Here is a 22,630-nt window from a genome sequence, read left to right as displayed (position 1 = left end):
CACCCCTTTGGTTCTCAATCGTAAAATAAACTCCTTAAAAAAAGTTTTTTCTAAAACAACTTCGTTTAAATCACGGTCGAGAAATACGTCAATGGCGCCTGAGGCACGCGGCGCCTGCGTTTTGTGCGAGCCGATTCCACAGTTTAGGGACCGCGGCGTTTTTGACCTACACACAAAAATATAGAATTAATAAGGCGTCCATACAAAAATTGTAATTGCTTGAAAGGAGGCAATTAATTGATGAATTGATGCCGATTTTCACACAGGCGTGCATTGTCACCGGATCTGAGTACGTGTGCAAAATTTTGAATTGATTTGACAGCAGGAATTCAACTTTTGATTACAATATTTGACCACGACAAACGAGTGAAGTTAAATAAAACCGTTGAAAAATGTACAATGTTAATAAACACATAGGTTTGATGAAACATGGTAGTTGTACTTACGTGCTTAATTTGTGTTTTCGATTATTTACCTTCTAAAAAAAAATCTGGCCATGTCTCGCAACACCAGAGAGGGCATCTCGCACCTCCAGGGGGTGCGTGCACCCCAGGTTAAGAACCACTGCGATAGAGCATTGCACCCTCGCATGTGCGGGGTTTCTCTGCATGCTCTGATCTTTTTCCACATGTAAACACTCATTAATTGACTGATTACGCCTTAATATATAGAGGATCACAGAGCTTGGGGTGAAGGGGGGAGAGGATTTTGGCAGTGGCTCATTGCCTGGATGCTTGCCTGTGGTTCCTTTTGCCTCTCGAGTCATTCTCTTGAAGTGCGAGTGATGCACAAATGGAAAATCGAAAACTTTCCAGCAGTGTGCGACTGTGATCATCTACAGCAGAGCACGCACAACGTATAACGACGCAATGTCCGATCCACAACTACGAAGGAGACATCAATAACGTTCCTGGACATCGCTTAAAGTCACGCAAGCCCTTTTGGACCGATGCAGTTAGCCTTCATCAATGCGAGTTCAATCCCAATGAATCTCGGAGAGCTGAATGGAGTTCAAAATAACTCACAAACACCTTGTGAAAGGCCTAATGCAGAATATCCCTGGGTTTTATCTTCCACGAAGCTCATGGTCCACCCTAAACCACATCCATTGCACAAACCATGACAGATGCGGATACCCGATGCACAAATGGAAAATTTAAAACTGCCCTGTGTGCGGCTGTGGTTATCCTGAACAGACCACGTATAACGTATGACGACACAATGCCCCGATACGCAAATACGAAGGAGACATCATCACAGCGATGCACTCCGCTGCTGCTGACGCGGTTATCTGGTCTTGACCACCTGAATGTGAAATTGTAGTTGTTGTCGCTGCATCTACATCGGCAGCCATACGAAAGAAGAAGAGTGTGAGTGAATGCTGTGCGGTGTGTTACAAGGTTCAATTATTGGTATTGTCATTGAGCCACCTTGACCGAATTTGCTCCAAAGATACCTACGAGCGCAGGTAAATAGATGGCGACAGTCGCGCTCGAGACAAAGCCAAGGTCACCTTTAATTTCTGAATGTTTATTTAGCCCTTTCTCTCACAATTTCACGGGGCAAATATTCAAGGAAGGCAGAAGAAGAGGTGGGTGGGTGATGTGGTGCGATCGGACCACGGTGGCCCGAGGAGCAGAAAGAGAGACGGCGCAGGACAGGGCAGCGTGGAGATGGTTGGCAAGGACAGCGGACCAGCCCACGTGAGTGGGACAGACGCGTGGAAGAAGAAGCAATATTCAAGTCAAGGTAAAACAAGCAACTTTGGACGTGTAAGCTGTTTATTCGGGTTAGGCCATGTAATGATTTCACCAAAATCGTGTCATTAAGACCCTCTACTGCCCGAGCCAGCCAAACAAAATTCAACCTGGCAATTGATTAATTGATTAACGTGGCAATTGTTTAACCTGACAATTTGTATTGTTTTAGCTCACGGGTAAGCTGAAGAACAATTCTTACAACGAACTTCTCGCAATTAAATACGACGTTTCGTTTGCAAATATGTCAAATAACTTCAACATAAGACTCAGGAAGTTAGGATAACAGTCCAGACAGTCAGAATAACGGTGTTACAAGATAATGAAACAGGAGTAACCAATCCGATTTAAACAATATGTTAACGTGACAAATTAATGTATGTAATTGGTCATCATTTATTAGGGACAGTGACTAACATTATATGCATTATATATAATAACTACTAGTGAATATACTAACCCACAAGAGGATAGCATTGTTTTGCTCAGTGTCCGGTTCTATTTACCTTTACAACACTTTGCACTCCTATCGCGGTTTTGCATTGTTTGTTGTTTTAACGTCCTGACCCGCCTCCTTACTGGACACATGTGAAAAGAGCTTTATAGCTCACCGGATTTCTCCAGTATAAAATAACAATTCTAATTATGATGATACTCATACTCTGTGGTTCTTTCGGTAAAGTCACGTAGGTATAACATTTATTTTATTTTATACTTACAAAATTATAAATTTTATACCTACGTGACTTTACCGAAAGAACCAAAGAGTATGGATCACTGCAATCACGAAAACTTCAAATCGAGATTGATGATGAGACTTCTCTGTGCGCGGGGGGGGGGGGGCATGATCAATGGGCGTGCTTATCATTCAAGGCGTGGCCACGCGTTGGCTCCCAATAATGCGATTGGTCCAATAAGACGAGGGGGCGGGGCGGTGAGGTGTTTGTAGGCGGGGCAACGAGCCCCCTCCCCCTTCTCGCACGTCACTTGGCGTGGCACCGCTTCAGGGGACCCACAACCGCGTGGAGCTTCCAGGCAGCTGCGGCTCGCTGCCTCCTGTGCAAGGTGGGTGAGTGAATGAATGGGGACTTCTTCTGCCATTGTGAGTGCCACTCTGCCTGTGGTTGATTTGGAGGGAAATACAACATGGGGAAAGGGCTCTTCATCCGACAGTGGATTGATCATGTCTGTTATTGATGACGGAATAAAAAGCGTTAACTCGAAGGACGCATTTGCGCTGAATGCTGTTCGATACGCGCTTTAAACTTCTGCAAATGTTAAGAATAAACAACTTTAAACTGATTGTTAAAGGGTTAGGCCCGCGGTATATCCCCGGTGAAATTTACTTGGGAGTGACTTTAATATTGATTTCTTAAATATTTAAACTTATAAAATTGAAAGCCGTCATCATAGGATTCTAAATTTAACTTTCAAGTATTTTATTTAATTGAAGCTTCAATCGTGTCTCAGACAGTCCAGGGACGTATGTGTATGTATGTTGGACTTGTTTTGCACTGTATGTATCCTACCCTGCTAATTAATCGGAGGTGCCTGAAGACAGAGGTGTTAGAAGTAGGGTCATTAATTTAAACGTCGCCTACTACATGCTTTGATTTCTTCTGCAGAGGGCAGTGCTATTGGCGAATGTGTTATTTGTGTATTGTCTTTGCGGATCACTGCCACTTAAGTTGCGTAGGTTCTTTGTATTGAATTTTCGTCCAACATGACTAAGGGTATTACATTGCTTAGACGTGTATTTGGGTCCTTAATACTGTGTGCGAGTCTGCGTCTCGTGTATTTGTACGTGCCCGGTCACAATCAACATCTTTAGTGTTGAGTTTAACTGTCCGTCTCGTGGGTTAAAAAAAATAAACTTGATAATCCACAAGATTTTAATTGTACAGAAAGTAGACTTTTATTTTGGTTTAGAGTAGGTGGTTTTTTAAAGGATTAAAGAAAAAATTAGCTGCAGTACCGTGTTGCGACCGTCTGTAGGGAGATGCTGCAGAAACACTCGCTCAGAAGTGGAGTGTAAATTAGTCCAGTAAGAAAAGTAGTCAGTCCAACAACAACCAATTAAACCATCTAAATATATATACAGAGTATGGGTTGGCATTTTCCCAGTCCTGTACACATTTCGATTATAAATAAATCATGAATAGTTTGCATAAGCAGAGTGAAGCTGGCCCAAACGAATGCCCCTGAACTGCCAAGTGCTCATCCATATAAGCAAGGTGATCCCTCTATCTTCGACATGACACGAAATATGAGCGTTATTGTGGAGCATTTAACAATGTTTAACTAGCCAGAAATACGCGTCCTTCACGTATCTGCCCCTCCCCATCAGCCACACAACTATTTTATACTGGTAGGAACCTCCTGGTTACACCAGCCCACAGGGGATTATTGTGTCCGTCTGTCGTGCATCCAAAAATGGGAGGGGTGGGGCTGGGTGGAGACGGGAGGGTGGGGAGGGTGGGGCTGGGTGGGGGGTGGGAGGGGTGGGGCTGGGTGGGGAGGGGCTGGTCACACCGTGGTGCCCTTATAAAACTCAATGTTTAACCTACCGCCGGCTTGTGCCCGCCCTCACAGTCGGCCATATTTGCGGAATACACCACGCCGCCGTTGACCCTGGCCATTGACCGAGCAACCCAACGTTCCTACCAGCTCCCTCCGCAGGAATGTGTTTTATATTTTTAAATCCTTTATATTAAGTTCACTTGCTTGCTTGCGCGCTTACGACCGTGCAAATCTTTCGGTCGTTTTTTAACCCACTTCCCGTGATCCAATCGAGCTGACATTTTGCACACAGACTCGTTGTGCAGGACAATTTATTTTCGTGAAAAGAAAATCCATATCTTTACACTTTTTAGGAATTGTTTTTTTATATTTAATTACCAATTGCTTAATGGTGGCAGGCAATCATCTGACCCATAGGTGGCAGCCATCTCAAGCCAGAGGACGAGAGGACTCTAGCAGCCACGCATATAAAGGATTTATAGTGAAAAACTTTGTTTTTACGGGTTCATTTTACCAGGTAAGGCCCACTGAACTATGTAGCTCTCTGTGGTGCCAAGGCCTCGCAGCCACTCTGCAAGTGCCACGACCTGGCCCCCACACTGAGTACACACACGCAGCGCACACACGTAGTGTCCTGGTGGGGGATTTCCTGGCACAACGGGTTTTAATCCGAAGGGTCCCTATGAGGAAAGTCCCACGGTTTCCCGGTGCCAGGGGATTGGCCGACCCTCGCAGGACAAGTTACAATGCGATGCCCCTGAGTTGGCTTAATAGTGTATGGGCGCAAAAAGTTTTACCGGGCCAGCCACAATGAATCCTTCACGACATCGGGAGAAGCTGCCGTTGAATAAGCGAGAAGGGCAGACCATGAGATCAGGGAATCCCAGCGCCATGACCCCCCTCCCCCGACCCCCATACCGAATACACACTCGCAGAGTGGGCGCTAGCGTGGGGGGCCCTGTCACTCGGTCGGTGGGGGCCCGGCGGGAGCCAACCGACACGGTGGAATGGGGAGCGGAACGGGCGGACGTCGCGCTCCACCTGCCTAGCGAGGGCGGTGGGGTGGACGTCGGGCCCCACATCTCTTTCGGAAACGACCTGGCCACAAATGATAGCTCAATGAAGTGGCTTATCAGGTGAAAAATTATAGCAGCCAAATACTCTAATCACACGTTGATTCTAAGCGTGGAGGGAAAAACCGGAGGACTCGGAGATAAATCCACATGACCACGGAGAGAGAGACATGAAAACTACAAATATATAAGAGTCAGGGTGGGTTTCAAACCCATGGCCTCTTGTATACTAGGCGATGTAGTTAACATCTCGCTTCCGTGGCGCCCTACACGTATTTTACACCGGCAGACCCTAGACTCTGCTGGTACAGATGCTGGTTGTTGACACTGGTCGAGGATTTTCTCGTGTTGAACCTATACTGGTGAAATTATGTTCTCTCAGAAGACTGTGTTGCTGATGGGATGTGTAAAAAAACACTTTTATTTCCGTTGACAGATATGTGAAGGAAAGTGTATTGTCTAATGATTTATTTGGTACATTTTAAAAGTGGGGTTTTGCTGTTCAGCTTTTGTGGATAACCTGATTATGCATTTAAAGCCTTTCTGCTGGTTCCATCAGCTGACAACATTTACAACAAGAATTCCTCTAATTACACTGTAGGGATAAACGCAATTTTATTTTAAGTCTTTTTTTTATTAGAAGAAATACTGTAAATCACCACTTGCAACTGGGAAACAATGGCCAAATCAAAGTGACCTCGCTTAAAACAATGAGCAGCAATCGCTTCTATTGGTGGCACTGAGCCCAGGAGTAGACATTCTATATTCCCACTGTGGGGGAGCTCACATTTGCTTAAGATGATCAATGTTTACCTATGGATGAGAGAAACCCCACATTAGAGACATAATTTGACTGTTAAGAAAGTAAGTAGGCTTGGGAAGGAACATGACCCTATAAGTATAAAGGATGACTGCCTGCGTCACGGTGGAGAGATGCTATGTTCCACGCCTGGTATGCAGAAGTTTCTCTTTGGTTCTTTCGGTAAAGTCACGTAGAAAGAAAAAATAAATTAAATAATAGCATCCGACGTTTCTATTGCAACGCAAGCAATCATCATCAGGTAAAAATGAAAGAGAGAACAAACCTAGTAAACTTAGAAATAGAATGCAATACAACACAGAGAGTCGGCTAACATAACAGTCAACACCTGACCTGCAGAAGGTCGCTCGTGGGTTCGTTCCCCGACCCTGACGCTTTTATATTTGGAGTTTGAATGCTCACTCCGTGGCCGCGTTGATTTTTTTTCACCGGGTCCTCCAGTTTTCCCCTCCACATTTAGAAACATGCATTGAGATTATTTTGCTACTATAAATTTCCACATGATGAGCCACTTTGTTGAGCTGTCATTTGTGGCCAGGTCGCTTCTGAAAAATAAGTAAATACCTGAGTAGGCTTTACTTGGTAAGATTACAAATAGTTTAGTTTAATTTGTATATTATTAAGTGATTTTTTTTTTCCACCTTTCATGTACTTTGCACTCCTATCGTGTTTTTGTATTGTTTTCTGAACTGCCCCTACTGGACATCAGTGAAAATAGCTTTATAGCTCATCGGATTTCTCCAGTATGAATACATATTCTGATTATTCTTTGGTTCTATCGGTTTAGTCATGTAGACAGAAAAATAATAATAATAAAATAAACTGAATAAAAATTAAAATTCTAAAAATTTAATAAAATAAAAAATTTATAAATACACTAATGTAGACTGTAGCCTGCTTCTTAATTGGAGTGAGTGTACTGGCAGTCTATAATGTAGACTGCAGCCTGGTTCTTAACATCGGTGAGTGTACTGGCAATCTATAATGTGGACTGTAGCCTGGTTATTAAGTTTGGTGAGTGTACTGACAGGGCTTGATGTGGGACGGCAGTTACATGTATCTTTTGAGCAATCATTGGAAGGACGTTATTAACCAGGTCAAGCCTTAACTGGTTGTTGATGTTTCCATCCTACCTGCCATTGTCAGTAGTTATTTCCGACTCTCTGAGTTATGTTACCAATTTACATTACCAAGTTTAATGTCTTTACATAAACGGGCTAAATGTCTCACTAACAAAGCCAACGTTGCCCCTTTCCCTCAAAGTGGCGGTGGCTCTCGTTTTTTAGCAGACTATAACTGGCTGTGATGTTGTGGTGTGTGTCTCTCTCTGTGTGTCTCTCTACATGTGTCTCTCTCTCTCTCTGTGTCTCTCTGTGTCTATCTCTGTGTATCTCTCTGTGCGTGGGTGTGCCTCTCGGTGTGTGTCTCTCTCTCCTTCCCTCCATGTGGTGTTGTCCCCCGTTTGTTTCCCCCGTTTGTTTCCCTCGTTTTCTAACGAGCTGGATGTCTCACTAGCACAGCCACCATTGCATTGGTTCGTTTACGTTGACATGCTAATCTCTCACAATACAATGGCCACCCCCCACAGCCACATTTACTAACACAGCCACCGTTAGCTGTGTTAGTAAATGGCGGCTTGCTATTCTTTTCCACCTCCATGTGGCCACTGCGCTGTTAGAGCTCTCGCCGAGCTTCAAATTTCTTACATTGACATACTAATCTCACACAATACAACGGTGACCCCCCCACAGCTCCGTAGTAACTCCCCCACATTGTGATTAGCTGCCCCGCCCATCTCTAAACCATTTGTAAACAGCTCTTTGATTGGTGTAGACCTCCTGCAGGTTATGGTGACCTCTCCAACATTAACATTAGCTGCCCCGCCCATCTCTAAACCTTTATAAAACAACCTGCCTCGGCAGATTTCCCCCACTTTTTTCACCTGAAGACGATTGCTTGTGTTGCAATTGAAACGTCGTGATATTGTTATTATTTTAATTATTTTTTCTATCTACGTGGCTTTACTGAAAGACCCAAAGAATATTTAGCTTTTTTTTGTTTTCAACTGAGTTGAACGTTTGACCAGAAAAGCCTTGTGATTTGTTTGGTGAATTTAGCATAGTTTGGTCGTAGTAAGAAAATTATACGAAGATATATATCATCGCCCCCCAATAGGCAGACTCGTGCCCCTGTATGCAGGCCAGCGGCCTCCAAGTACAGAAAATGCATTTAAAATCTGACAGGCAGCAATTGTCTTAGTATCCGAAACGGTGTACGTCAAAAGATCAAGTATTCGCGCGTGTCTGAGTAAGATCGCAACTCTGGGTGCACAACGGTGGGTGTTGGAGGTTACATCATGGCCACCATGATGTCATTGCTGCATGCGCTTCAGCCGCTTTGTGGCTGAGTTAAGTGTGTTTTATTAATTCTCTACGTAGGCTTTCATGGTCAAAGGTATGATTCATCATTTGGGTATTATGAGTCATTTTTGGTTTCGTTTGGGTTAGGCCAGGGGTCAGTAATCAAAACAAGAAGAAGAGTTATTTTTACATTTTGAGACCTCCTTTGCCAGTAGCAAGATATAGTAATAGGGTTTTACCCTTTTATCTGGCAACAAAGCTGACACCTTTTTGCAAGGGATCATATTGCATTAACCACAACACTTGTGGTTAAAATGCAAACAAAAAGAAAAATCTGATAATGTATGCACTGTCCTTGAAATTGATTGGTCCACACCTGAGACAGCATTTCTTAGAGCCCAGTCTCACATGGTGTTGGTCCAGATGACGCCAAAAGGTGCACAACTCAAAGACAATGCAAATAAACTTCTATTTTAAGGGCCACAATGCATGTGAACACAAGACGGTGGTCCTTAATAAATAACGTCACGAAGCAGAACTTAAACAGCCGCATGCGGCCCCAGAGCCGTAGGCTGCAAACCCCTGGGCTAGGCTGTGTAAAAATGTGCGATGTAAACCGGTGTTCTGAAGCAGTAAGAGATGTGGCACGTTTGATTAAAGTGACACTTTTAATAATTGGTTGTTGTCGGGCGGGTCGAACCCAAAAATAAACCAATTGTGAATAATGGCATTTATGTTTATTATATTTAGAATGAATGTAAACGTTGTCAATGTGGTGTGGTTATTCATTTAAATCATCAACGTTATTTTTTTTTTACTTTGACAATCGACGTAATAGTGGTCTCGACAACACCTAGATGTGTGCTTTTGCAATTGTGGCACCTAAACTCTGGAACTCGTTGGCATTCGAGGTCAGGACTGCCGAGACACTTTACAAATCTTCAAATTTCGACTAAAAATGTCTGTTTAAAATAGCTTTCTCTCTCTTTAGTTATTTTCAAACGTCTTTCTCACATCTTATTTCCTTGGTTGATGTTAAACTATTTCTGCCTTTTCATGCATAGCACCCTGAAAAACAATTGTTTAAGGGTACAGATGAATTTAAATTTGTATTAATAATTATGATTCTCTGCTAACTTACACAAATCTTATGCGTAACTCCCATATGGAATTGGCGTTAGGACACGTCTGGACTTACGTAATTTCTCGAATTCCGTAAGTGGGCCATCCTGTACTTCACCCACAGGTGCTGTCACATTGTGCCTGCAGGGACAGCTGCCGCCTGGGGTGCACTATCACGTGTTTGAGATGCGATATACGGTGCTCTTGAGATGCCTCGGCATATAAGGCGTTACATCAACATCAAGTCATTATCAGTGTTCTTCTTTAGGCACCTTGGTGTGTTGATTTCCATTACATCTTCTTTTCAAGAATCATAAAACCGTCATCATGCAAACTCCGATCATCCTCACAGCGGCTTTTGGCTACCATCGAACAAAGACGCAGTCACCGCATCGCGGGCTTTCAGATGCACTTCTGCAGCTGTCTGGAACGCTCTTCCTACCGATATTAGGAAGTCACTGGGAGCTACGCACTTTTAAATCATCTAGATTGGCAAACTAATGTCTTAAGAACTGCTTTTTGTGTTTAGTTTGTCATGCTTCCTCCGCACCTCCTCTTAGCACGGTTGGCTACGTATGGTGCGAAAGAAGTTCATCATACGTACATACATGCATCATATTCAGCCTTTCAAAAGCACGCCAATATGCTTTTGCCTGCCTCTTTATTGCTTTGTAAGAATGGTTAATGCAGATATGATTCCTTGTAAAAGGTTTAAGTTTGGTGTTTTAACATCTTAACACCTGTTTTGTTGCCAGAAAAAAAGGGAAAACTTATTCTCATATTTTGATGCTGGCAAAGGAGGTCCCATGATATGTATACCTGTTAAGAGTGGTTATAATGGCTGTTAAGAAAGTGGCGTGGCCTTTGGCAGGTCAGATCGTCGGAAGGGATGATGGCTGCTGCCGAAACTACCGCCAAAGTGCCAGACAAAGTAGGGAACACATCTGAGAAGGACATCCACGATGGAGATGGAGCGATGAAATCGGATTACGCGCCGGAGGACTCGCTTGCACGGGGTAATTAACCCCATCGGAAATGGGGTTCGTTGGTAATATTAAATTTATGGATGTATGTGCGCGTGTTGGGCGCCCCAGTGCGGTAATCTTGGGATTTAACATAATAACTGATAAACATGCATTTCCAGGAGCAACCATGGAGGTGGAAGAAAGTAAGTGCCATGATTAAAAAAGAGCTCTTTAATCAGAAAAGCGTCTTAAGTTGCAGCATGGAGTTCTAAGCCATTGAGCAAATTTATCCAAAATTAACCCACTTCACAACGGTGGGCTGCTGCTTGCCTGTTGCACAAGGAGAGATGGAAGAGCAGCATACTTGTAATTACTGTGGGAGACAGGAAGAGCGACGTGTGACTATATGGATCATTGACCCTTAAGAATAGTAAGTGGGCCTGTGGCAGGACATGTCGTCGCCAACCACAGGGACCACGCCTCGCTATCCACCATAGCTCGGGGCAGTAGAAATAGTCTTGGCATTGGTCCTGATACATGGTATGAAACAATTTCGTTACCTCAATACACAAGAATGCTAAAGTCTCTCATGATAGTCATGTTTAAGGGACTTATGATGATGATAACGATTGGAACCTCATTTGCCAGCAACAAAATATGATAATTGTTTTTTTACCCTTTTATCTGGCAACAAAACTGACACCTTTTTTACAAGGAGTCATGTTTGCATTGACCACAATACCTGCAGTCGGAATGCAATGTTAGGCCAGATGACGCCAAAAGCGCGCCTTTTGGCGTCATCTGGTCCAACACCATGTGAGACTAGGTTCTAAAGAAAGCTGTCTCGGGTGTGGACCAATCAATTTCAAGGACAGTGCATACATTATCAGAGTTATGTTTTTTGTTTGCATTCCAGCTGCAGGTATTGTGGTCAATGCAAACATGACTCCTTGTAAAAAAGGTGTCAGTTTTGTTGCCAGATAAAAGGTTAAAAAAACAATTATAATGATGATAACGATTAATAGAATAATGCATCACGATTTCATTTGAATCATGATCATGAATTCACAATCTTTTGCAAAGTAATCTAAATGGATGCTATCGATGAGGGTGACGGGTTATCATTGCTGATGGGGGAATTTGTTTGCCATTGTTGGTTCTGCCTATTGTCAGTGCGCTGGTTTTCCGCAAATTGTGTTTTGGGCGTCACCGAGAGCCATTTGAGCCGGTCTATGGTCACACATTTCAGTCGGCTCAAAATAATGTTTTTAAAGGTTTGGTTCTGGTTAACCGTTTGTGAAAACCGGTTTGAACTGGTTTAAATTAGCATATCTTTCTCCCGAGTAGCCTGCAATGTAGCATCAGACTACGTGGGAGAGCAGTTGTGCAAATATGCGTGGTAGCTTACATTGCAGACTCCATGGGAGAGGTCTACTTGGCAAAAAAAAGTTCCACTCGCAAATTTGAATGCGCGGTGTTGCATGCGATGTGGAGATAACGTAGGATACAATTTTCATTTATAAGAGTCGAAACGTGACCGCATCTCAGGGCACCGTGCAAATAGTACGAACGTGCATGGAGATAATTTAAAGTGTCAAACTTTTTATTGGAGGGGAGGGGGGATGAGGCGTGGAACGCCCCAGGTGAGGACAATGATGGAACGGCTTTTGAAAAGGCGAGACTAGAATAGTTTCATAAAGTTACATACTAAAGGCGGCGGTGGCGGTGGAGAACAAGACAAAGAAGAAGACTAAGAAGACGAAGAAGCTGGACTGGAACGTGGGAAGTGAAATGGCCGTACGAAGCAGCCAGAGGAGAGGTAATGGGAGACAGCGACAGAAGAGGAGCAATCTCCAGTTTAGCGGAATTTGGGGGGTGTCGACAGAAAGCTCCGATTGTTAAAAAAGGACGTGGACGCGAGCAGATTGAGATGAGGTGGCATCCTTTTTGTTTTTACATCGGACCCTTAACGCTTCGGCCAATTGCACAACGTCGTGTTTTTAGCGAAGGGTTTGAGATGTAAACAAAGGAAACCCGAGTGTCAAAATATAACCCACTCAGCGACTTGTGTGTTTCACCCTGCAACCTCTTCTCGACAGAATGCAAACGCAATGCTGTACTGTGTATCATATTTCATACGATGTTGGCAATACTGGTGTGTGTGGCTATGGTATGTTCTTGCAAGAGCAATAATAGCCAAGTACTGTTTAAGACGATAACAGCATAGCTTGGCAGAGTGGACTGTCATGCGTTTTGGCCATGAAATGGTGGTTTTAATCTGTTTGCTAAGCGTCCCCAAATAATGTAATGTGTGAAATGTTAATGCATTTTTTATGACTGCCATTCCTCCAAAGCAGGGGGCTAAGCCACTTAACCAGGGTGATCGAATCGTATTATTATTGTGTTTTAAAAGGTGGCGGTCGCAAATGTCTTGGCACGGCGAATTTGAGTCTCAGCTGGGATGGACTTTAGGGTGTGATTAACCAATTTAATTAATGCCCGATCCACAAATATGAAGGAGACATCACAGCGATCCACTCCATTGCTGCTGACGCGGTTGTCTGGGCTTGAGCACCTGGATGTGAAATTGTAGTCGTTGTTCAGCATCTACGTCAGCAGCCGTACGACAATAAGAAGATTAAGGACCTACTTCTTAGAGCGATGGTTCTCAGTGGTGGTCCCCGGCACCACAGGTGGTGGATCCGCGACCCTCCTCCATGTGGTCCCCGTGGGGCTGTGATCTGGATGAAAGTTGATCCAGACAATTATGACAACATTTATTATACATTTTGTTTCGGACATTTTTTAAAAATATAATAAGTAAAATACTAATCAATTAATTTAAGGTAAAATACTCTGATTTAACTACTCTAACCCTAAGATCGAAATGCCCCCCCCCCCAAACAAATATCCTACGGCTGCGTTTAAAAAAACGTGTTTTCTGTTCCGGTAATATGAATAATTTAATATTACTGGTATTTGGAGAGATAAGTGATTGCGTTTTTTCACCAGGCGTGTGGGTCTTGGATGGGCCGCGGAATTTTTTTACACCAGCTGAGTGGTCGGCGGGCCAAAAGAGTTTGAAAATCACTGCCGTAGAGGAATGAAATTGATTCCGGGTTGCGGGTTTGTGCTTGGATGTTATCCTGCACGGAGAGGCATTCAATTCACCCGACGGAAATACACTTCTACCTAAACAATGAACGAGCAAAGTCGCAGTGCTCCTACAAAATGCTAACCCACGTGGATGAGGGACTGGATTTATTTCGGTCACTAAAGTGCCGTGTGAACCTCCCCCTCCTCCCCCCCCACACTGTTGTGATTTTTTTTCTTGATGGTAGTGCAGTGGTGATTACTTGGTAATTACTTTGCACACCTTACCATTGTGTGTGGGTAAAGCAAACATTCTCAATCAATATTGTCGGCCACAACGTGCAGAATAGAAACGTAGACAATGAAAGAGAACGTGTAACAAATGCACGGAGAGGTGCACGCTTGGAATTATGATAACACTAAAGTGTAAACATTTTTAATTTTACCAGGTATGTCCCACTGAGCTATTTAGCTCTTTTTAGAAACGACCTGGCCACAAATGATACCCAACGAAGTGGCTTATCATGTGGAAACTTTTAGCAGCCAAATACTCTAAACGCGTGTTTATTCTAAAATGTGGAGGGAAAAACCAAAGGACGCAGAGAAAAATGTACGAGACCACGGGGAGAACCATGCAAACTCCAAATATGCAGGCGTCAGGGTCAGGATCGAACCCACGACTCCCTGTATACCAGGCGCCACTGTGGCTACATTTCCTTATAATAACCAGATCCTCTTGTCATCTGTAGCAAGAAGAGCAAGAAGGAAGCTGAACTTTCCGCAGGCGATGGATTTGGACCAACTGCCATCTGGTGCCGCCCACCAGAGTCTTATCAGTGCCAGCGACGATGAGAACATGGTGGGTACGACGCACCCAGCATGGTACGTCTGTGAACCTTTGGCAGTGTCTTGATGCGTGAGTGACGTCAGAAAAACCTTGTTCCTACTCCTAATTACCGTCTGCACTGGGCAGTCGGGTAACTTGAACCTGCACTTAAATTGCAAACGTATCAGCAGAGCAATAGACTTTACTGGCATTGCGCTAATAGACGATTATTGCCAGTCTTTGCAGTGGTTATAGCACTGTTCGGCGAACTGCTTTGTGTGTAATGCCGTTTTCACATCGACGGCTTCAAACACACGATGTCAAATGCCAGCGCTATGTACAAAATGTTCTGTTGTACCTGGTGCTTTTCGTATCCATACCAAGGTGGATGAAACGTGCTTTATGTGGCATAATGAAAAGCTAAGGGGGTGCATTTATTACGTATTCTTATTGTGTACATATCTCTCCTTTCGACATTTTGTATTGGCAGAGCAGATTGAGTTTTGTTTCATAAAGAGATGAATATAAGGTGTCCTTAAGTTTGACACATGGGGTGGAGTGGTCAGTGCCACACGCTATGAACTCGGCGACCTGAGTTCGATTCCCGGCCACGGTCAACATGTTTCGATAATATTTGAACAGGTCCTGAGCACCAGTCTTCACCAGCCCTCGCTGACCCACATGGTGAAGTATGGTCAAACAACCCCCCACCCTAATTGCTAATATACATTGGGACCTCTTTTCAGCAGTGCACTGATAAAAAGGGCTGTACAATTATTCGTTAAGTATTTTGAGTAAAAAGTAATGAAGAAAGGTGCAATTTTAGACTCGCCCCCCCCCGCCATAAGAACATTGAACTTTCACTCATGGCTCGGAGCTCTGAACGAGAGGTGAGAACCACCGGCTCAGTGGTCATTTGAGCAGGAAATCACTGTGTTTGACTTTGTAACTGAATGAGCATCATAATAGGGGTTTTCCCCCTTTTTTCTGGCAACAAAACTGAAACCATTTTACGAGGAATCATGTCTGCATTAACCACAATACTTGTGGTCAAAAAGCAAACAAAAAAACACTGATAATATATGCATTGTCCTTGAAACTGATTGGTCCACACCAGAGACGGCTTTTTTTTGCCTTTGAGCCTCGTCTCAGTTTGTGCTAGACCAGAGGACGCCAAAAGGCGTACAGCTCAAAGACAATGCACTATCAAAGTAATGAGGGCTTGGGGTAAGCATCTACATCATTAGACCTTCTTTCTTTGCCAGTACCAAAGTATAATAAGGGGATAACCCTATTATTATACTTTGGTACTGGCAAAAGAGGTCTAATGATGAATGAGCATTATGGCAGTGGCATCAGAAAGCAAAGACCTTTGTATAAAAAAAGATTTGGCTTATATTTTTGCATTCGTGATCATTTCCAATTTATTAATTTTATTATTGAAGAAGTTTTTAAATTAATTTTTACCCTCCCACTTAAATTCCAATGGTAACATCAGCATCGGGTCAGAAGAATGCTCCAACTTGGGAACTTTCGCAGTCGCTGCCTTGTCACCTTGGGTGAGACTTGGCACTGGAACATGACATCACACGGGTGTTTCTGAGGTCTCTTCCAAACGCCTCTCTATCCACGCGCCAGGGGCATTCCTTCACATGCCCTGCAGCGGGTGTCCATTGCTCAGCAAGCAAAACATCGTAAACCATTCTCAGAACTGAATCGAGGCAAGTTAAATAAAGAGGTATTTTATATATATATAATTGTTGTGCAGTCACCGGTGACTGAGCTAAAACCTTCAAAACATTAAATCTTAACTTGAAGCTTTCGTGACTGCAGGAATCCATACTCTTTGGTTCTTTCGGTAAAGTCACGTAGGTATCACGACGTTTCAAAACATTGCACTGGAGAACCCAGTTTCAACTCTTGTGTCTGAAACACAGGATCACACGCACTTGCTGGTGCAGCCCCACTAACTATCAAAACAAATGATTGATTTAAGAATGACGTTAATACAAAAATATGTATTTGCGTTTTAAATTGCCGCACCATTTCTTGTTTATAACGGGAGGCACCTGTGACTTAAATTTGACTTTTAACATGCAAAGGTGCATTATAGATATACCATCTACACGGTATATCTACTGTGGAGCGATATTAGTTGTAAGGCTCTTGTCATCTGGAGTTGTCAGAGTTCTGTGGCTCCATTTAATATTGTTCTTGGTAAATAATTAACGCTTGCGTGAGGTTTCGGGGGGCTAGGGGGGCATATGGGTACATTGCCGGTGAATTGGTTGCTGATAAAACGTTATTTTAGAAAATATTTTACGGCACATGTTACAGTGTAACGCGGGAGATAGTGCCAACCTCCTCAGATGTTAATGGACTTCAGTCTTTCAGCTGCCCGAGCAGCTGAAGGTTTTTTTGTGATCGGCTGCAAGTAATAACTCATTACGCCTCATGGCCTCATTTAAACTCGGCCACCCTAGTGAATTGGTTCATGGGGTGTGCACAAATGCGCTCATCAAAAGGGAGGGAAATTGATACAATTTTTTTTTAAATCAGAGTTCCTCGTATTTTTTTTTTTTGCAAAGGTAATCAACTGCCTGACTCAAATTAGAGGGACGAAGTCGGTGTGGCATGGGCTAAAGAAGAGATGGGCTGATGTGTAGGGCAGGAGGACCGGGAGATGTGTAGACCTATTGGAGACTTGTACCCAGGGGTGTTAAGATCAGCCTTTGTGTAGGAGGCTTACGGGCAGTTGGAGACAGTCCCCCTTATGATTATACTACGTACTATATACTTTTAGCTTTTTTTTCGGTAAAGTCACGTAGGTAAAAAAAATAATTAATTAAAATGAAAACAACTAAATTAAATCACGACGTTTCTGAAGCAACACAAGTCTCCGTATTCAGGTGGAACCGCCACAGCAAAATTGCAGTAGTGAATAAAAACTTCAAATCTAGAAATAAATACTAGGTACTCATTTGAGGCTGAGTCGATCTAGGGGAGGCCCATGACTGGCTCAGATAATCGTCACCGGTGTTGGCCGTGAGCGGGAATCGAACTCGAGTCGCCGGGTTCGTAGCGCAGCATAGCGCTAACCACTACACTACCGCTCCCCCCACACACACATGCGCGCGCGTCCATAGGTACACATACACGCGCTTGCTGCAGACACACACAACTTTCAGGGTGCGTACGGCAGTAAACGACTCAAATAATAAAGCAGCAATGCTGCGCGAAGAACGCCTTAGACCTGAAACACATTTGTATGGCACTTTACTCGCGGAGGGTTGGGGTGGGATGCGTGACGTCAGCAGGCACACTGCGTGACGCTTGCGCATGCGGGTCACATGACAGAGATGTGACGTCACAGCTCACTTGCGGTGCAAAATATATGCATTCTTGCGCCCCCCCTCCCCCCAAAAAATACAAAAGTCTATTTTAAGAATTTTTGCATGGTGTAAAGTCTGGAAAGTACCCACATGCCAAATTTCAAGTTTGTTGCATGTCGGCAAGTATGCTAAACATTTTGAACAGACACATATTCACAAATTTTCCTTTTCTATATATATAGATTACGCAATATACATTGCACGGTTATGATCAGCAACATATACTTTTTACACAAATGGCAAAATGCTTCCGTTGTCCCCTCTGTTAGTCACAATTGGCACACGGACATTGCCGTGTGGACAAGTCTAGATTTTAGCAGATTGTCACATTCCTGAGGCTTGCCACACCTCGCTACTGGGCTCCATAGCAGCCCTGTACTTAAAGTGAACAACAGCTGAGATCGAGGTGTGCCCACCTACTTTGGGCAACCTGTCAGGAACAGCCAGTTCTATTTGTTTCTTTACATAGTTAATTATTTATTTTCTAACTAACCATGAAGGCAATAGGACGTGGCATACACTACAACTAAATAAAAAAATATCAGATAAAGCCCACTGAGCTATCTATATTTTTTCATAAGCGACCTGGCCACAATTGATAGCCCAATGAAGTGGCTTATCACGTGGAAATTTACACCAGCCAAATACACGAAACGCACGTTTCTAAATGTGGAGGAAAAACCGGTGGATCTGGAGAAAAATCCACACGACCACTGGGAGAGAGGCATGCAAACTCGAAATATACAGCAGGCATCAGGGTCGGAATCAAACCCGCAACCTCCTGCATACCAGGCGAGGTAGTTAACATCTTGCCACCATGGCACACTCTCTGCTTGACCGACGGCCATGCGCGTAATCACGGTGTGCTCCTCGGCTCTGATCTAGGAAGCAGGGAAAACCAACCAGGCGAGAGTACGAGAAAGAGGGAGGAAGAGGAGGGAAGGAAAGTGAGGATGGCGAAATTAAATCGTGCAATTGAGAGAAGGAAAAAACCCGTTTCTGGAAGGAATTAATGAAAGGGGGGGTGGTGGTGATGCTGGTCGAGCCATCTCTCACTCTTTTTGTTGTATTGTTATTTTCATTTCAACTCAACGTGAACCCCCGGTATAGAGCACCGATCACAGAACAAGAAGTGGGGGGGGCGGGCGCAAAATTTACGCGAACAAAAGCCCCGAGATCTGGCGCGGCAGGGCTTTTCATGAAGAGGGGGGTAGATTGGGCTGCTCACTGCCTCACTCAGGTTGGGGGGCGCTCGAGCAGAGAAGTGAACATTTATATTGGGGGGGGGGGGGCAGGGGGTGGAAAGGTAAGGAGGGAAATCTGTCGGGCCAGTCTTAAAAACACAGCGTCGCCACAGTGGCAACAAAGAAGGCCGTGCTCAGCCCACTTACGAGCTCTCGGATTAGGAGAAGTTGGTGCCCTCATGCATAATGTAAACGTACCACTAAATCAGAATTTTGACATTAGTCAACCACGGGGTCCTATGCGAAACTTTAACCGAAAAACTGTTAACCGATGTCAATGTTAACCGAGGCATGACGATAATAAAAGAAAAATACGATGGCACACCAAAGGCATCCGTTGTAACACCCATGCAAGTGCTCGGGTGTGTACGCCCTCTGTTCCTCGAAAAGTTTCTATTTGTTTTCTGTAGCGAGGCGCAATTTTTTTTGCAGGTGAAAGTAATAATACATGCCAGTCAAGAGTTTTGACATCGTCGCCGCATTACTTTAGGCAGCAGCAGGATCTGTTTCATCCTTTGTAGGAGTCATCAGTATAGTATGGCGATGTCATCCAGTCGAACGGAAATTCGGTCTTAACATGAACACAGCACTGACGTTTGGCACAACCCTTGGGCATCGATCGAAACTCCGTTCTCATGTGGCAGAAAAATACCTTGTGACCTGTACCGGGCGTCCGGGTGCATTAGCTAGCTGCTGAAGCACTTCCTTGGACAAACCCATCAGAGCGCAGTAATAAACCTCTGCTTGGTTCCTGAGCTCTACTGGGATTTTAAGAAAGCACCGCTTTGTGCTGTGGCTCTAAGCCCCGAGGGTCGGCTGGAGTGTCGCGTTGCCTCGAGTGCTCTTAGCAGCCGCAGCCTCTCTGTGTGGTTCTTGTTCTCCACTCGACTCGTCTGAATGTTGACCACCCCCAACTCCCACTCACTGACTACTCTGGTGAGTTCAGTGACTTGCCATGGCTGGGGGTGATGACTCAATGCCAGAATCGATTCTGCTTTGTCGGGTTTGTCCTGTCCCAGTTGGGCACATATGTTCTTCTGCAGTTTTTTTTATTGTTCATAACCTAAAGGTGGTGTCTTTTTTTTTATTTAGTTGGCACTCTGTCGTGAATATTTCCGTTGAGTCAAATGAAATTTGATCCGTGCCATCAGTACTTCTGTGTCAGCTTGAATTGATTTATTGATCAATTTTCTGTTATTGACACACACACAGTTTAATTTACATGCCCAGTATCTGATGTCCGCACCTCTGGTTGGTACGGTTGGCTACGTACAGTGCGAAAGAAGTTCAACACACATATATTGCAGGTGTTCGATAGAACGTTGCACCTCAAGACCGTGAGAGATGGCGACGGTTTGGGGAGGCCCAAATCCAGCAGTGGATAGATCATTACTGCTGATGTACGTTGAACTTCTTTCGCGCCGTACGTAGCCAACCACGCTAATGGAAGGTGCGGGGAAATTTAAGAGCAGCATCGGCAAAGGGCTTGTATTGTTTGCAGTTGGCTAGCATAACCTGTAACTCATTCAACTTGATTTCATTGCTGAATGGCTCTTAAAGAACAAACAGAACATTCATAAGCCTTTAAGGTTTCTATTGATAAAGTCACAACTGAACATTGTTCACATGAAAGGAAACTGTGGGAGATATACTCTCTACTTGATGCAGGCTGACCCCAGTGAAAAGTAGCTATTCATTCCCGCACACCTTCTGATATTGAACCTGCAGAAAACAACCCTGTTTTAGTTATCATCCGCATACCTATCCACAATAGAGGGTTTTTTGGGTTAGATCACGTAAATATAAATGTGTTGTTAAACCCGCTACCATCCAACTCGGCAAATTAGTGAGGTTTGTCACGAAAACAAAACGTGCCAATTAGTTACTATTTCAGCCGACTGGTGTGTTGGAGGGTAAACCCACAACATAATAAAGATTTTTTGGTTAGATCGCATAAGTATAAATGCGTCGTAATCCTGCACCACCCGACAGAGCCAGGTTTGTCACGTAAACAACGCACCAATTAATTACTACTACAGCCCACCGGTGTGTTGGAGAGTAAATCCACAACAACGTGTATAACAAACCCACAACAATTACAATTCGAGTCGGACGTTTCAGCGACAGCCTGATGATGTTGTTGTCGCCTGATGAGGCTGGTTGCAATGACCGGCAAAATATCGTACTCAAATTGTAAATGTTGTGGGTTTACTCTCCAACACAGCGGTGTGCTTAACTAATAAGTAATAGTAATTGTTTTTCTTCTTGGTTCTTTCGGTATGAGCAATGATACGCTCACACTCCACCAATGAAACACTCACACCTCACCAATGAAACCCTCACACCTCACCAATGAAACACTCACCTCACCAATGAAACACTCACACCTCACCAATGAAACACTCACACCTCACCAATGAAACACTCACACCTCACCAATGAAACACTCACACCTCACCAATGAAACACTCACACCTCACCAATGAAACACTCACACTCCACCAATGAAATGCTCACACTTCACCAATGAAACCCTCACACCTCACCAATGAAAAACGCTTGCAGTGGAGTCGGCTCAGGCTTTTGAACCGTGTACGCATATATTTACGTGATCTTGACATACGTCCAGAAGAAGCCATTGCATTTCTTCGCAATCGAGAATTATCATCCGAAAATCCAAAAGGCAATCGGATCAACTCACAAAGACACTTAACTAAGACGATGCAATCCGTGTCAAGAGGCTGAAAGAGCTGTGCTAGAATATGGCCAACAGTTTCACCAATGTTTATGCTGCTGCTCATCTGTTACACACAGTATGTAAGAGCAAGGCTGTTTTGTGATCAAGTCCCTGTTGTTTATATGACATCGTGTCTTGTCACACTGGCACACCCATAGGAAAATCTTCATTTCAAGCCACAGATCGAACTTCAATTGAACGGAAAACATAAAGTGTAACGTAAAGTACAGTGATGTGCACATTAGCACAGAACTTAACCGATCATTTGAGCGATGAAGGCGGTAAAAAAATAATTACCATGGGGCAATCCCATTTTTAAGGCTTGATCACAGGTAGGAGTCTCTTAAACTCGGTGCGAGTTTGAACTAAAAGCCAATGCAGAGACGAGCACGTGTCCCGAAGAGGAGTACGAGCGAGTGCCTTGGCAGCCACTAGGAGGGCACTCGTGGCTCCGGAGAGCAAAACGAGATGTTAACTCCCTCGCCTGGTATGGAGGAGGTCATGGGTTTGATTCCAACCCTGACACCTGTATATTTGGAGTTTGCGTGTTCTCCCTGTGGTCGCGTGGATTTTTCTGCGGGTCCTCCGGGGTTTTTCCCCTCCACATTTAGAATCTACATCACGCGTTTAAGAGTATTTGGCTGCTGTAAATTTCCACGTGACAAGTCAATTCGTTGAGCGATCATCCGTGGTCAGGTCACTTCTGAAAAAAGAGCTACAC

General features: G+C 44.0%; 1 protein-coding gene across 4 annotated transcripts in view; it reads left to right on the top strand.

Annotated features, from left to right (window-relative positions):
• Nucleotides 1–2,759: 2,759 nt before the first annotated feature.
• The window catches only part of ATP13A4 (ATPase 13A4), a 66,481-nt gene continuing 46,610 nt past the window's right edge, over nucleotides 2,760–22,630 (top strand). For 2 of the 4 annotated variants that reach the window (XM_078607670.1, XM_078607673.1), the window contains exons 1-2: nucleotides 2,760–2,822; nucleotides 14,460–14,569. In XM_078607670.1, the coding sequence (XP_078463796.1) occupies nucleotides 14,498–14,569 (72 nt within the window). In that variant the 5' untranslated portion in view covers nucleotides 2,760–2,822; nucleotides 14,460–14,497. Of the gene's footprint in view, nucleotides 2,827–14,459; nucleotides 14,593–22,630 lie in introns of those variants that run through there. The other 2 variants (XM_078607671.1, XM_078607672.1) reach the window with 2 other exon arrangements.

The sequence above is a fragment of the Lampetra planeri genome, chromosome 28 (genome assembly GCF_965212315.1).
Source record: "Lampetra planeri chromosome 28, kcLamPlan1.2.h2, whole genome shotgun sequence".
Lineage (NCBI taxonomy): Eukaryota > Metazoa > Chordata > Hyperoartia > Petromyzontiformes > Petromyzontidae > Lampetra > Lampetra planeri.
This window is presented reverse-complemented; position numbering and strand designations above follow the sequence as displayed.